The 17406-nt window shown below is 42.5% G+C and overlaps 1 protein-coding gene across 2 annotated transcripts in view; it reads left to right on the top strand.

The window, feature by feature from the left end:
* Positions 1-1437: 1437 nt before the first annotated feature.
* The window catches only part of rictora (RPTOR independent companion of MTOR, complex 2 a), a 56023-nt gene continuing 40054 nt past the window's right edge, over positions 1438-17406 (top strand). The window contains exons 1-5 of one of the 2 annotated variants that reach the window (XM_061260638.1): positions 1438-1488; positions 1616-1663; positions 8010-8107; positions 13194-13258; positions 13649-13780. In XM_061260638.1, coding sequence (XP_061116622.1) covers positions 1440-1488; positions 1616-1663; positions 8010-8107; positions 13194-13258; positions 13649-13780 — 392 coding nt within the window. In that variant the 5' untranslated portion in view covers positions 1438-1439. Of the gene's footprint in view, positions 1489-1615; positions 1664-8009; positions 8108-13193; positions 13259-13648; positions 13781-13832; positions 13840-17406 lie in introns of those variants that run through there. The other variant, XM_061260639.1, reaches the window with a different exon arrangement.

Genomic DNA, 17406 nt, shown 5'->3' with positions numbered 1-17406 from the left:
CTTGTTTAGTTAGGGTGATGGGGAGGGGTGTGTGTGTGTATGGGTGTTGTTTGGTTAGGGTGATGGGGGAGGGGTTTGTGTGTGTGTGTGTGTGTGTGTGTGTGTATGAGTGTGTGTGTGTGTGTGTGTCTGGGTGTGTGTATGGGTGTTGTTTGGTTAGGGTGATGGGGGAGGGGTTTGTGTGTGTGTGTGTGTGTGTGTATGTATGGGTGTGTGTCTGTGTGTGTGTATGGGTGTTTGGTTAGGGTGATGGGGAGGGGTTTGTGTGTGTGTGTGTGTGTGTGTGTGTGTGTGTGTGTGTGTATGGGTGTTGTTTGGTTAGGGTGATGGGGGAGGGGTTTGTGTGTGTGTCTGTGTGTGTGTATGGGTGTGTGTGTGTGTGTGTATGGGTGTTGTTTGGTTAGGGCGATGGGGGAGGGGTTTGTGTGTGTGTCTGTGTGTGTGTATGGGTGTTGTTTGGTTAGGGTGATGGGGGAGGGGTTTGTGTGTGTCTGTGTGTGTGTATGGGTGTGTGTCTGTGTGCGTGTATGGGTGTTGTTTGGTTAGGGTGATGGGGAGGGGTTTGTGTGTGTGTCTGTGTGTGTCTGTGTGTGTGTGTGTGTGTGTGTGTGTGTGTGTGTGTGTGTGTGTGTGTGTGTCTGTATGGGTGTTGTTTGGTTAGGGTGATGGGGGAGAGGTTTGGGGGTTTCTGTGGGGTGTTTGTGTGTGTGTCTGTGTGTGTGTATGGGTGTTGTTTGTGCTCATTGCATTGTGTGACATATGGACAGACAACTGGTGAAAGACAACTAGTAAAATATTGCTTTCACTAACGATTTCTAAACCCTGTGATTCTACCTGTATGGTTTGTGTATTCTCAAGGTGAAATGATAAATGTTAACATCCCTTCATTTGCATCTTTCATGTTAAATATTTGAATAGTACCATGGTCCGTATTCATTAATTTGGAATATTCTTAAACTAACAACTGTTTGTTTCTGGGTCATCCAGAATGTAGCCTAAATGACAAAACTAGTTTTCATTTCTAACTCGTGAACCCAAGTGCGACACCACTTATTTCATGAATTGCATAATGTTTCATTAAAAAATGTTTTACGAATATACTTCCCAGGCCGCTATAATCATGGCTATGGGCGAACATGTCATTTACAAAGACGGAATTACTTGAATCGTTATTTGTACTCGTACAATGTCAGAGACACCCTAGCCCCATACTTTATATATTTCGTGCATCAGTGAAGCCAGTACCCAACATTAAGATTCCGCGTAGAATTTGTTTGGGCACGCAGCACATCCACTGAACTCACATCTTGTGATGTCACTAACTGCAAGTTGCTTCAGGCTGCTGCAAGCTGATGCCCAAGTCATCTTTCTTGTAGCCTCCACATTTTTCTCTCGCGATAATCCCCGATGTTTCCGGTGTTGTGAATGTCCCTGGAAACATGGCGGTCAGCATCCGAGGCCGTCCGATCCGAAGTATTCGGATGCGTGGTAAGCAAGAAACACTAGTTTCACTACGAGGGCCTCGACTCCTTCATATATACGAACCATAAATTCTTTAGCATCTGATGATCTCAGTTTGCGTGTTCACGGTGCCCGTGTTATATCTGTTTGACAGGTCGGAATGACAGCGGGGAGGAAAACGTACCACTCGATCTAACCAGAGGTAAGGAACAGAGACAGAGGGAGAAGGCGATTGTTGGAAAAGGGGGGCTTTCAGTTTTAAAAGCTTCTGCTGTGATCGGGTCCACGGAATTAAAAGGCATCACACAGAAACAACGATGTTATATTTACCGTAGTTTTATGTCAGTACTACTTTACTTAAACATCATCGAGGTGAACACTGGCGCTAGGAGGATGGTGTTGTTTTGATTAGCAGCCCGCTACGTTAGCTTACTAGCTACATAGCTAGCCAACAAGCCAGCTAGCTAACGTTAGTCCCCCTGATGTTTTTAGCTCGCGCGCTAGCTACCTTGTAGTCGCCACTGACTAGCAAGCTGGAAGATAACATTAGACTTCCAGTTAGCGTGACAGAATCCGGCTACCTCTGCAACGTATCTCTATAAAGTTATTTGAATAATATTTAGCGAGTATGAATATTGATTGTGTGTCGTGTTGCGGGGGTTGTGTTTTGTGAGAATGGCTAGTAACTTAACGTTAGCAGCGCGGGCCAGGGTCTTCCTCGCCGGAACGAAGGCTGACTGCCGCCAGCGGTGTCAGCCTGAACACTCTGGAGAATATAGAGAACATGTCAACGTCGCAGTCAGTGACATATTTTTGGTAAACAGCGTCGAAGTCAACAACCGTAAGATAGCGCCAGCTAACTGGCTGGTTAGTCATCAAATGCCGAGAGCTTGGAACGACGCCCTGCCTACGCGAGGCCGAGTTTTGGTTATCAAACTGAATGTAACTAACGTGAGCTTGCTGGCTAGCTATGTCTGCAATGGCTGACACAGCAACATGGCTAAAAACACCCCCACTACCCCCTCCTTCGCATAGCCGTAAACACACTGACAGCACCGGGTGTGTTTATTGTAAACAGAAGCATGTTTCATGGAACCACGATTAGTGTAAAGTTTATCGTATCAAGAAGCGTTGGTACTGTGTGAATATCTTATCTGCTTATTTAACGCTGGCTATATTGTGTTGATATACTATTTTCAAACATGATCGTGTAATCTATGCGTTTTTGTAGCTGCTGTCTCACAGAAATTTAATTTCAAGCTCATTTTGCTACCTGATCGCACCAGATTTATTTACTCTCTGATAGCCTGCGGTCGATAGGTTTGTGGAGGTTTTTTTTCTGGCGAGCAAGCATTGCGTGTATCCCCACGGATGTGCTCAATATCACGAAAGCTGTGCGTGTTTCCTGGAAGGTGTGCAAACCTATACAATATGGAATTCAGTTCCATACTATTCCACAAAATGCTCCTGAGAGTATTAATATCTACTGTTGAAAAACACCGTTAATTACCGTCAGTGATTTATAGAGCTTCCAGTTTAGCTGGACTGTGGTCTCCTGCCATGTCAACCCAATCTACGGGAAACGGCATGCATTTTAATTAGATGGGTATTATCTAGAATTGATGAAATACCGATTTAAGTTTTTTTGCCCAATAAAACCTTTCCCCCTAGATCCTGGAGATTGTGAAGTGACGCTGTCAGTCTTATATCTTGAAATATAAGACAAATCCAAACTATGCACTAAATATATAGTGCTAGAACACAGGTTAGGCCAAAATAAGACTGATATTGACGTGTAAGCCATGAAGATGCAGAGTAGTGGAGGGCCTTCATTGTTGTTGAGATTAGATAATATTTGTGATTGCCATGTTTTTAGAATGAATTTTAGAATGGAAACACTGTTTCCATTTTGTCTGTACAGTCAGCTGACGTTTGAGTCTGTCATTATCACAGTTTATGGCCGGGATAGGTTTTGAAGCTTACAGACAGATCTCTGATAATACAAAATATTGGTTGTTCCTTAGTGTTATGGCACTTCCAAGTATCCTTGATAAAATCGTTGTTCAAATATGATGTACCTCATAATTATGTCTGTCTTCTTTAATTTTTTGACGTTTATCCAATCTAACTGTACGCCTGTTAATTTTGAGTTTATAAGCAAGTTTCACATTTTATCTTGAGTTTGGCCTACATAGCAGAAGATATGTGTTTAAGAGGACAAAATCAAAAAGGTTTTGCTTCAATTTGTTCCTCAAAGGTTAGGCCTAAGCACAAAGGGAGTAAGACCGAATGCTTCCTTCAGACAGTTTAGCTTTCTCTCTGTCATATAAACATTGTGGACACATTTCAAAGTTGTGACTCATTTATGACCTAGTTCTAATTTAACGAATGAGTCTGAGATAAGTGCGCTTGTTTATGGTAATGAAGTAAACAGAATCCTTCCGTTTTGAATCCGGCCCGGTTGAAAGCCCGCCATCTGAAACAGTGGAGCTGCGCAGAACTAGTGTGTTTTTGTTACGGTGTTGGTGTTGTGTGTTCGGTCGCTTGGGACTTCAAAATATGAACGAGTCTCCATTATGGAAATTACACGGCAGCAGGTAGGCACCGTACAGCAGGGCCTGCTCGTTTGTGCTGCTCAGCTTTGTGACCCTTCTGGCCTCTTGTAGCATGATGTTTTGACAGTTGAGCTTTATTTCGAGCACTTGAGGCGGAGAGGAAGAGAAGTGAGGTCATTCAGCAAAGAGCTGCGTGCGTGGTAGCGAAGGGCACTGAGTGGGTGTCAGGAATGGTGCGTGCATTGAGATGAGAAGGTAAGAGGGGTGAGTCAGAGGAACAAGTCATTTCCTCTCCTCCCGATGGCCTAATTTCCACAATTGTCTGGATAACTTCACTACAACAACAACAACAACAACAACAGCAGCAGCAACAATATCCCTGAAAGCTTGAGATGCACTCAGCTGTTTCCCAGACATGGCAGGTGCTGGAGGATGGCAGTGTTTCTCTCTGCTCTTCTCCTGCCTGGGGGAAGCAGTGTAAGCTCTGTCCTGGCTCCCGCGGTCTCCTCCGTGGTGCTGCCAGTGGCTCTGCAGCATCTTTTTGGAGACATGCCAAGAGGGACCAGCCTCAATCTTGTGTTTTTCCTTGTTTACGTTCCCCTCTTAGAGCAGCGGGGACTCTTCCCGGCTCTTAACGGGTCCGTTCAGTGCTCCTCTCCATGACCTCACGCTGTTGAGGCACATTTCACTCTGCTACTGTTGTGCAGTAATAAAAGCTGTCACAATACACATACCGTAAATTCTCCGACTTGTCGCAATTCCGCTCTGTGTGGTGTGTCCTCCATGCATTGGTCTACTTCCTAAATATGTGAGCTGGAGAACTGTGCATGGTTCTGAAGAAATTAAGCCGCAGTTTATCATTTGAAGTTGTAATCGTACACAAATACAGACTTTATGAGGCAGTAATACAATCAAATTCAAGCAAGACCTAGTTGAGCCTGTGAATCCACAGCGATTAAGCCTGAAGCTTCTGTTTGCAGCTATTTAACCTCCTTGAGACAGGAAAGTTTATAATCGTAAGTGCTCCCTTTTCCACCCTCGCAACCAGAGCCAGGTAGGAGTGGGACCGTGTAGCACAGCTCCCTGAACCTCTGCTTCAGGTCCGCCACAGTCAGGGAGGGTATCAGATATCATCATGATGTTGAACATTTCGTTAGTGAGGATGGTGAAAAGTTATTGGAAGAATGTTTTGTTCCTAATAGTTATGTGTTCTTTGATCTATTAGCCAAACTTGCAGGGAAACTGGAAGCTCGTTAGCATCGTAAACTAGCTATTCGTTTTGAAAGTGTCATACAGCATTTGCATACTCTACCCATTAGGGCAAGATTTCCTGGTTTTGCTGTTTTGGTTAATCCTGATATGATCCTGCTAAGCGATACAAACCCCCCCCCCCCCCCAAAAAAACACACATTCCAGTATATACAATGGCATCAGAAAGTATTCGGACCGCTTCACTTTTTGCACACTTTATTGTGTTGTAGATTACATTTTAAAAGGAATTTCTTTGGTCAAAAACTGACATTTACATAAGTATTTCCCACCATTTGCTATGGCACTCCAAATTGTGGTCAGGTGCATCCTGTTTACTTTAATTATCCTTGAGATGTGTCTAGAACTTGATTGGAGTCCACCTGTGTTAAATTGAATTGATTGGACATGGTTTAGAAAGGCACACACCTATGTATGTAATATTATATACACACCTGTGTATATAATATTATTAGTGGTCAGGTGTCTACACCTTCAGTCGGTTTGAATGTGGATCCCTACACAAGGATTGCAATGGTGTACTCCACCAGGTTTCATCACATTTATTTAGCTCAATAAGCTGCATTCAGGTTTGTCTATGTTGATTTATTTAATTTGATTGGTTACACAGGGTTTTACTCTCAAGAGACGCAATTAAATTGACTCGCACACTTAACAGTTAGTTACCTGGAAATGGAGTAAACATATTGGCTGTAATCCATTTGGTGTAAGCGACTGTTATTTTCGGTCACGATGTCTCCACGGGTATAGCTGTTTTCTATAATGCCCAGACTGTTGTGCAAGCAACGTGGTTTACGTGTAATGTACCTGACAACCTTCTATAGACGTGTTGGTTTTGGTGTACATTCGGTAAATTGATGGCCATACGTGGACTACAGCAATACAGTGATGTTCACCGACAGTTTGTAGGCTTGAGTTGGTGTGCTGTCAAGGCAAAATGCTCGCCTGCTGCAAACGCATTCTGGTTCTCCCTTTATAGGCAGTTATACAAAATGAGAGACACCCTGCTCTTCTTCTGTTGTGGCTTCACACCAGCCAGCTTCTTCAGCACAATTTCAGACATTGTCTACAGTGACTGTCCACTGTCTGACATGTTAATTTCATGTTTTAGGTCACTCATTTCAGGTTGCATTCCAGAGAGTGGAATAATTGTACTGTCCTAATCGGTAAAAACGTTTGCATGAGGCGTAGTCTGCATTGCAATGACAGCTTGATTACAAGAGGTAAGAGTTCAGAGGCAGGGTGGATATTACGAATGTTGACAAAGCCACTGAAGCTGCCCTTGTAGGTACCACAGAAAGGAGAAAGGGCCTTTCTGTTCAGACCACCGACTCTCCTTTTTGGCCTCCGGCGGATGATATTAGCAGGCTTACACCAGAGTTACATTTGATTCTGTCGTATTCTGTGGTACATTCTCTGCACTCTCTTGCATAGTGGGTATAGTATTCAGTGTTTTAACCCGCATGTGAGTGCACTAGGTTTCTTTTCGTCTTGTTGCTTGCCAGTGTTTACCCTACCAAGGCTAGGATTCCACTCAACAGGCACTAAGATGAAAACCTCAGACTCGCGCAAGCTGCAGGAATCCAGTGTGGAAATGGACGGAGGCGAACACGCTGTCATAAGCAAACTGTCGTGGCTAACTTTGGTTGAGGAGACTTGTCGGTGAGGGTACAGCAGGCTCTGGCGTGCCTGTACCTGTATCCCGTCTGCAAGCAACCCTGGAATTCAGAGTAGAGGCAGATTTTAATTTGACGGGTCAATCGGGGCTCTGCATGCTCTCATGTTACGTTGCATTTGCTGCTGATAATTATATACAGTTGATCTATATTTTGTATACATTGGTGTGCTCCTGAATAACTGTAAAAAAGAACTGTAGCTGTAGGAAAAATGACGAAACATATACCTGTTCTTTGAGTAAAGATTCTCCTGGTTTAGTGCTTAAAGATACAATAGGTAAGATTTTTGTGTTAAAACATTCTTACAAGACTATTGTCAATCCCTTCCTATCATTGAAAAAGGCTCACTGTTGACTTGCCCTCTACCTGTGTTTATAGTCCTTAAATTTGGGTTTCAAAATATACAGTTGATGGCCCGACACTCTGTACCAAAACAGTGTATAGCTGTACAATAATTCAAACTCATTGGTTGAAAATTTGTTCTAATTGCCACAGCCAATGGCATTTAAATGTCTGCGCGTTTATAGGGATAAACAGTGTTGTGGTTTGAAGGTGTTTGTTGCTGCAATTCCTCTCTTGACCGTTATTAGTCCGAAATGTCCTATTGTACCTTTAAATGAACTGTGCCAAATCAGCTGTGTTATTAAGAAGATGATTTCTCTTCCCAGATTAGTAAAGACTACAGCGGGGGTAGCGATGCTATGCTACTGTAACGCAAAATGTTTAAGCTACTCTTTAATGGTGAGCTTGCTTAAATGCCTGTCTTACCCTCTTTGCCACGGTGTAGATCACCTCTGTGCAACAATTTGTCAACCAACCTTTTATTACAGAGATAGCCCAGTCCAGAGAGCCACTATCAGATGATGGAACTGAGTGAGCTGAACAGGCCAGGGCGTCTGTGTTGCATGCAGGCCACATCTTCAACCTCCCCCTATATCTCCTACATCCCACAACTCAAATGCTTAATCCAAGGGATTAACTGTTCCTCAACCAAGCAGTTATTCTTTAAGCTTACGACTGTTTCATTTTTCTCATTTGTTTCTCACAGAACCTTCCGACAACCTACGTGAAATCCTTCAAAATGTGGCCAAACCACAAGGAGTCACCAACATGCGGAAACTGGGTCATCTGAACAACTTCATAAAGGTATTTATGTAATGACGGTGATTACTGCCATCACCATTAAAGCAATGGTCCTAAGTATAAAGCAGTCATCTAATTATGGCTGTGCAGATCATGTGAACAGTTGAGCCAGGTGACTAATGGTCATCTTTGTGTCATGAGTGATGTAGTTCTTGAGGGTCTAATGACCTCCACAAGTCAAGGACATTTAGCCCTCTTTTAATAAAGTGAGGGGCTCCTGAAGAGGTGAAATTGACAACAGAAATGGCAAAGCAGACTGCACAGCCTGCTGGTGAACATAGTCTATATGTGAGCACTTAATATCCATGAAGAAATGATTACGAGGTGGTCAAGATCTTCAGTGACATGTCAAGGGGCAAAAATGCAAACAAGACCAGAAACCTTTTGTTTGCTCATTGATAGACCCATGTGAATATATAAGTTTATCAATTTAATCCTGCACACCGTGAATGTATTGGTTCTGTGAGAGAACCTCTTGGTAATTGTGCAGCCATGTCCACAGGAGCTGCCGCTCCTGTTGCTCGCTCATTCTCTCAGTGAGCGGTGGATGCCCTGACAAATGCTGCACTTTTCAAAGGGTAAAGGCCCACACTGAACGATGTTGCGAATTACTCGCTCGAAATTGAAAAGTGCAGGCTCCTTATGGGTATGTTGGTCGGAAGATGTACCATTTTTGCATTTTACATGGCTAATGTGATGAGAGAACACATGATCCCATAATACCTCACTAAACTATCTGAAGTAGATAGGAGGAGCAGGAACGTGGATTAAAAAGGCTTGCACTGTTAAAAGCAAGAGCTTTTCCAATTAATCTCTTTTGAGAGATAATAATCATGGCTCTGCACCATCTCCCCAGTTCATATTTCTCTCTGGCTTTGTGTACTTGGCACAGTGCAACTGGTGTTGTTCTTATTGTTGCTCCACAGAGACCAAAAGTAACAGGATCTCCAACAGCTGGTTCTGCCACCCTCCAATTGTCGACAGTGTTCGCTCACGTTGAAACCATGTATCTTCCAAGTTCTGGTATTATCACTGCTTTGAAACCGTAGTCATGTTGCTTTCTTGATTTTTCCATGGTTACGAGTCCAGTTGGGGAAAAAACGTGTTTCAGCAAGTGCAGGGAAATTTCCTGATAATATTCCTACAGAATGGTGCATTCCAATGAAGAAAAAAGCCTTCATGCAACAGGATGGGATTATTTTGCTGGTTTTAAGGTTTGTTACCTGGTACACAAAGTTCCTTTTCAATTTTGAGCAAAACGATGTTGTCTTGGAACAAACTCAAGTGAAATGGCAGCCTCTTGCAGATACTGTTTTAACTACAACTGTCATGATAAACCTTCTCATACTCAGACTGATGATCGATTGCTCAGAACTACAACTGTCATGATAAACCTTCTCATATTCAGACTGATGATCGATTGCTCAGTACTGCAACTGTCATGATAAACCTTCTCATACTCAGACTGATGATCGATTGCTCAGTACTGCAACTGTCATGATAAACCTTCTCATGCTCAGACTGATGATCGATTGCTCAGTACTGCAACTGTCATGATAAACCTTCTCATACTCAGACTGATGATCGATTGCTCAGTACTGCACCTTGGCTAGGCACCCTGTTGTTTTTTTTTACTTTTTCTTAATTATTTTCCACCGCTTTTCCAGTTTCAGGCATAACCGTCCACTCGATTTGTATGAAAGGCAGGATCAAATGGCCAAGAAATAAAGTCGACACCGATTGGCCTGGCGCTATAGCAATTGATTGAAATGGCAACAATTTGAACAGACATCCTACACCGCTTGGGCTAGTCATGACCAAAAAAAAAACCCCACTTAAAATCCTACTTCTCCTAGAATATTTGATGAATCTGCCTGAAACGTGGTATACGTATTATCTGGTCCTTATACGTATTAAAACATTATGTGGGAATTATTCCATGGTCAAAATATGGCCGAGCAAATACATTTTGTGGGTGTGGCCAATTTGACTAAAACAGCTATAACTTGTGAATGCTTTGTTCAATCCCGACAGAAGTTTGTCTACATATGGATCGTTCTTAATCACGTGGCAATTTCCTTGACGACGTGCTGGAGATCAAGCAGCCATAGCAACACATTCATTTTTGTGGTAAAACACAGGGGTTAAACTAGGCTTAGATGACATGGCATCCATTAAAACATATTATGATGGTGCCCAGTCAATATGAGTTTTCATAAGGTTGGATGGTTGACCTGTAACAGAGGAACTTCACTGCTGCTGCAACCCTCCGTGTGCCCTCAGAAGGACTGGGCTGCACCAGCTGTACTTCAGTTCAAATGTAGCCTAGTTAGCTATGAAATTACGATTAAATCCTATTAATACTCTTGATTTATGCATTACTAACATAAAAGTGTTGACCAAACTTTAAGCTACAATGTAACTAATAGTCCTACAGCCTACACCTACACTCTGCAGGTGTAATCACACAGTCGCTCACTAACGGTAAAACATATTTTCTGCACACAGCATCATTTTTCGGTAACGCCATAACATTTTGCAACTTGGTAATCAAGTTGAGGTAGAAATGTATCATTTCAATAGCGATCTAGCGAGGAAGCTAGCTAAGATGCCTAGTGGAAGTATTCATTGTTGATTATGAACTCGTCTTTGTAATGACTTACCTTCCAAAAGAGTTACAATATAAGCAGTTAGCTAGGATATATAAGTAATCATGGTGCCACAACATTTGTTATCTGATTTTGTTGTAAAGTGTAGCTTTACAAGTTTGGACTTTACACTTGGTAAAACTGGTCCTTGGGACTTTTAAGATCACTGGTTAGTTATATCACTGGGTTATATAATAGAATGCATTAAAAGTAAGCTTACCAGTGCAAAGTGATCTGAACAAACTTGTGTATATGTTCCACTTTTACTGGTCTAAGATCTTGCCTACTTAAATTGCAAATCCAACTTGATCTTCTTTCTATTGACAACTTTCAATTTTCTTATCCCTGGTGGGTAATAAACGAAAAAACGAATTGTATCTTGCCGGTTCAGCTTGAGCAATCATAAACTGCAGAAATTTTAACCATAATGAACCTGTGTTATCGCTGTATTTTTACCCTTTGTCGATTTAAAAGATTATAGTTTTTGGTGGAAAAATGAATTGCGCTCTATGGCTAGATTGTCATGTGGTTTGTGACGTGTATTAAGAACGATCCATATAAACCTGGATTCTGGCCTCCAAATATGCTACCACTTGGCCCATAGGTGGCGCTATAACAATATAAAATGTCTAAATGCCTCTATTTCCTGAACCATTTGGCCATTTGTGTACGCCATCTGTGCTGATTCTGTTCAAGGTGGAAGAGGTATTTAAAAAACCATGGCTGCCATCAGGCAGTCAGAAATCAGCTGCCATTTCACAGGCTTAGCAATGGCGATTAGCATGAATCTATTTTACCCACAGTCTGATATCTCTCAGTGCTATTTTACCCACAGTCTGATATCTCTCAGTGCTATTTTACCCACTGTCTGATATCTCTCAGTGCTATTTTACCCACAGTCTGATATCTCTCAGTGCTATTTTACCCACTGTCTGATATCTCAGTGCTATTTTACCCACAGTCTGATATCTCTCAGTGCTATTTTACCCACTGTCTGATATCTCAGTGCTATTTTACCCACAGTCTGATATCTCTCAGTGCTATTTTACCCACAGTCTGATATCTCTCAGTGCTATTTTACCCACTGTCTGATATCTCAGTGCTATTTCACCCACAGTCTGATATCTCAGTGCTATTTTACCCACTGTCTGATATCTCAGAGCTATTTTACCCACTGTCTGATATCTCAGTGCTATTTTACCCACAGTCTGATATCTCTCAGTGCTATTTTACCCACTGTCTGATATCTCAGTGCTATTTTACCCACAGTCTGATATCTCTCAGTGCTATTTTACCCACTGTCTGATATCTCTCAGTGCTATTTTACCCACTGTCTGATATCTCAGTGCTATTTTACCCACTGTCTGATATCTCAGTGCTATTTTACCCACAGTCTGATATCTCTCAGTGCTATTTTACCCACTGTCTGATATCTCAGTGCTATTTTACCCACAGTCTGATATCTCTCAGTGCTATTTCACCCACAGTCTGATATCTCTCAGTGCTATTTCACCCACAGTCTGATATCTCTCAGAGCTATTTTACCCACAGTCTGATATCTCTCAGAGCTATTTTACCCACAGTCTGATATCTCTCTGAGCTATTTTACCCACAGTCTGATATCTCAGTGCTATTTTACCCACAGTCTGATATCTCTCAGAGCTATTTTACCCACAGTCTGATATCTCTCAGTGCTATTTTACCCACAGTCTGGGCCTTTGTCACAAAGCAGCTTTACAGAGAAACCGGTCCCCAAGAGTACAACATGAGGGAACACCTGAGCTGGTCGTCCACACCACTAGAGCTGCAGGACTGGCGTTTATCTTTCCTCGCTACTTCAAGTTGTTCTTATTTACAGGCTAATTCCTCTGGATTTCTCAGCAGCATATATACAAATTCACTATGAACCTTGTTGCATGAACTGTCCTAAAATAATTATTTTTAATTCCAAAAGCTCCATATCAAAATGGGAATGCCCTCTATGTTCTTACTGCGTTCGATGCGTTGCATTGCTTGCTCATAGCTTGCAACTGGACATTGTGCACATTGCACACAATCCCTGCCTGTAGCATATTTGAGGCTCTAATTGGCCAGAGTTTGTAACCGGTGGGTCACTTGAACTTGCATTACAGCATGTTTCTACTGTAGATAATACAATTCATTCCTTTGGTTTTTGTGACTGGCAGGATATGTTATAATATTGTCCATACACTGTGTTATCTTCCCCTAATTATCTTCCTCTAATTTGTCTTCAAAATTCTAATTCCCATTGTATTACAAAGGCAGTCTACTGTATTGCCTTAGCATACCTGGGACAGAAATGCTATATGTGGGAAGAAGAGTGCAGATGTTTGGGGAGCAGAATGGAACTAAATGATGAAAGTGAAACTAATATGTTGTTTGAAGAATGCAGTTGTGTAACAGTATTCTCTCTCCCCCAGCTTCTTTGCAGCATTGGTCACTGTGAGGAGAAGTTTGGGTTTACATATGAAGAAATCATAATCTGGTAGGTTTTTGTGATTAATATCTATTGACAGGAAGATTCACCTGTACCTGTATATCTATTGCCTGGCAGATACAACCAAGTTGAATTGGTGGCAACCCCCACTGTTTCAGTGGCCACAGACGCACACAGTACCTGTCTCGAATGTTCGCTGCTTGTTTGTAAAGAGCTTTGTGCAGCATGTTTCCCACTCACAAGATGTCCGGTGTCGTCCACTATGTGCTTTTTCATGTAAATGGAGAGTAAAAATCCCAACAACCAAAGTTCTTTGAATTTTTTTGTAACATGGAAATATTCCCAATTTGCTCTTTGGATATGAAGTGGCGCATTGGAGCCCTTGGTTTATGAAGCGTGAGCGTCAGTGAAGTCTTTGGTTTCTCTGCCTCCCTGCAGCCTTCGACTAGCGTTGCTCAACGAGGCGAAGGAGGTGCGTGCAGCCGGCCTGCGGGCTCTTCGGTACCTGATCCGGGACAGCGGCATTCTCCAGAAAGTGCTCCGCCTCCAGGTGGATTACCTGATCTCAAGGTGAGTGTCTGAGTGGATCCTGAATCCAGTACCATCCAGGTGGATTACCTGATCTCAAGGTGAGTGTCTGAGTGGATCCTGAATCCAGTACCATCCAGGTGGATTACCTGATCTCAGGGTCAGTGTCTGAGTGGATCCTGAATCCAGTACCATCCAGGTGGATTACCTGATCTCAGGGTCAGTGTCTGAGTGGATCCTGAATCCAGTACCATCCAGGTTGATTACCTGATCTCAGGGTCAATGTCTGAGTGGATCCTGAATCCAGTACCATCCAGGTGGATTACCTGATCTCAGGGTCAGTGTCTGAGTGGATCCTGAATCCAGTACCATACAGGTGGATTACCTGATCTCAGGGTCAGTGTCTGAGTGGATCCTGAATCCAGTACCATCCAGGTGGATTACCTGATCTCAGGGTCAGTGTCTGAGTGGATCCTGAATCCAGTACCATCCAGGTGGATTACCTGATCTCAGGGTCAGTGTCTGAGTGGATCCTGAATCCAGTACCATCCAGGTGGATTACCTGATCTCAGGGTCAGTGTCTGAGTGGATCCTGAATCCAGTACCATCCAGGTGGATTACCTGATCTCAGGGTCAATGTCTGAGTGGATCCTGAATCCAGTACCTGGCCGTCTAGTAGAACAGGGATCAGTAACTCTGGTTTTCCACCCTCCCTTTACCTGGGAGTCAGGTGTGACGGCAGTCTGGCCAATTCGTTTCTGGAATTACCCTGGAGAAAATGTGTCTGCAGTCACTGACAGTGTGTTCATGCGTCTGGAGCTGCAGTCACTGACAGTGTGTTCATGCGTCTGCAGTCACTGACATTCTGTTCATGCAGCCTTCTTGGCAAGTCAACTCTTTTTGTTTTTTGTGTTTTTTTTTTTTCTTCTTTTTTAGGAAGCTCCTTTAACAACAATACTGACCAAAGTGCTGCAACAACTTCAATTAAAAAAACATATCCGTATAAGTAAAAAGAGTGGACATGAGAACTGCAACACAGTACTGAGCACTAAACATGACACATGGAACAATGCACCAAAACACAATGGAACTTATGTGGACTCAAAACGCAGGGCGTAGGGATAGGTTTTCTGACGGGATTTAAAGGTGTCCATAGTGGGACAAAGGGGTAAACAGCCTCGGGCAGCGTCAGAAAGGCACTATTATAAACTTTAATAATAAACTTTTATTTCTATAGCACCTTTCATACATAGAATGCAACTCAAAGTGCTTCACATTGTCACAGATCAAATTAAAAAAGCAGAAATACATTCAGATGCATAAATAAAGGCATTTAAGGTTCATTAAAATAAAATAAAAGATAAATGAATTATTTAGGGAACTACTACTACCCTAAAGCCTATGGAATAGATAGTAATGTTTGGTCAGAGGATTTGAGGCCACCTACACATTAACATTAATACACGTTTTACCTTAAAATCATCAAATCCACACTGTCATTGGTTTCGAAAATGTTTTAATTTACAAAGCAGGGATAGGTGATGTTGTGATAACCCTTAACTGTTTTTAGCTGTGAATGTGTACAGGATTGGTCACTGTGGATTAGGTTTCCTGGTGTCATAAGTAAATGACGTACAGTGGTGGTACTCACAAGTTCCATGGGAATTCCAAACACCGTTCTCGATAGTTTGACAGGTGAATGTTTTTCATTCGTTTTATTATTGTTATCGTATATGGCTGCCGATCATGGTTCTGCTTCGACAGAGGAGACAAATTTTATCAATAAATTAATAAACCTATAAATCCAGAATTGTTAGTGGCATACCATAGTTGAGTTGTAATGATCCTATTCAAATACAAATGAGTATTATGACAGCAGAACTATTAATCTTTTATTGTTGAATTCACAAATTCATATTTGTTGTTGAATATGCCCTCATATACTGTACTATGCGGACGGTTTAGTCAACAGCTCGTTGTGGGCGGGGCACTCGTTGGTGAGGGTATGATGGTAACAGGAAGTGAATAACAGATCAGCTTTCATTAGGATCAGCTGACTGAAGGGTGAGTGTGTGCGTGGATCGTCCCCGTGTAAGATCAGCGGCGGAGAGCACGGGGCAGGGAGGGGCTGTGGGCAGGGTGTTTATCTCTGAGCCTCTGTAATGCGAAAGATTTGCAATGGGGTGCAGTTTGAACCTGTGCTCACTACAAGCTCGCCATGCATCTGGAGCTGCAGAGAGTGCGTGAAGCTGCAGTCACTGACAGTGTGTTCATGTGTCTGCAGTCACTGACTGTTCATGCGTCTGGAGCTGCAGTCACTGACAGTGTGTTCATGTGTCTGCAGTCACTGACTGTTCATGCGTCTGGAGCTGCAGTCACTGACAGTGTGTTCATGTGTCTGCAGTCACTGACTGTTCATGCGTCTGGAGCTGCAGTCACTGACAGTGTGTTCATGTGTCTGCAGTCACTGACTGTTCATGCGTCTGGAGCTGCAGTCACTGACAGTGTGTTCATGCGTCTGCAGTCACTGACAGTGTGTTCATGCGTCTGGAGCTGCAGTCACTGACTGTGTTCATGCGTCTGCAGTCACTGACAGTGTGTTCATGCGTCTGCAGTCACTGACAGTGTGTTCATGCGTCTGGAGCTGCAGTCACTGACAGTGTGTTCATGCGTCTGGAGCTGCAGTCACTGACAGTGTGTTCATGCGTCTGCAGTCACTGACAGTGTGTTCATGCGTCTGCAGTCACTGACAGTGTGTTCATGCGTCTGGAGCTGCAGTCACTGACAGTGTGTTCATGCGTCTGCAGTCACTGACATTCTGTTCATGCAGCCTTCTTGGCAAGTCAACTCTTTTTGTTTTTTGTGTTTTTTTTTTTTCTTCTTTTTTAGGAAGCTCCTTTAACAACAATACTGACCAAAGTGCTGCAACAACTTCAATTAAAAAAACATATCCGTATAAGTAAAAAGAGTGGACATGAGAACTGCAACACAGTACTGAGCACTAAACATGACACATGGAACAATGCACCAAAACACAATGGAACTTATGTGGACTCAAAACGCAGGGCGTAGGGATAGGTTTTCTGACGGGATTTAAAGCTGTCCATAGTGGGACAAAGGGGTAAACAGCCTCGGGCAGCGTCAGTAATAATAAACTTAACTATAATAAACTTTAATAATAAACATTTATTTCTATAGCACCTTTCATACATGGAATGCAACTCAAAGTGCTTCACATTGTCACAGATCGAATTAAAAAAGCAGAAATACATTCAGATGCATAAATAAAGGCATTTAAGGTTCATTAAAATAAAATAAAAGATAAATGAATTATTTAGGGAACTACTACTACCCTAAAGCCTATGGAATAGATAGTAATGTTTGGTCAGAGGATTTGAGGCCACCTACACATTAACATTAATACACGTTTTACCTTAAAATCATCAAATCCACACTGTCATTGGTTTTGAAAATGTTTTAATTTACAAAGCAGGGATAGGTGATGTTGTGATAACCCTTAACTGTTTTTAGCTGTGAATGTGTACAGGATTGGTCACTGTGGATTAGGTTTCCTGGTGTCATAAGTAAATGACGTACAGTGGTGGTACTCACAAGTTCCATGGGAATTCCAAACACCGTTCTCGATAGTTTGACAGGTGAATGTTTTT

This window comes from Conger conger, chromosome 11, assembly GCF_963514075.1.
Source record: "Conger conger chromosome 11, fConCon1.1, whole genome shotgun sequence".
Taxonomy (NCBI): domain Eukaryota; kingdom Metazoa; phylum Chordata; class Actinopteri; order Anguilliformes; family Congridae; genus Conger; species Conger conger.
This window is presented reverse-complemented; position numbering and strand designations above follow the sequence as displayed.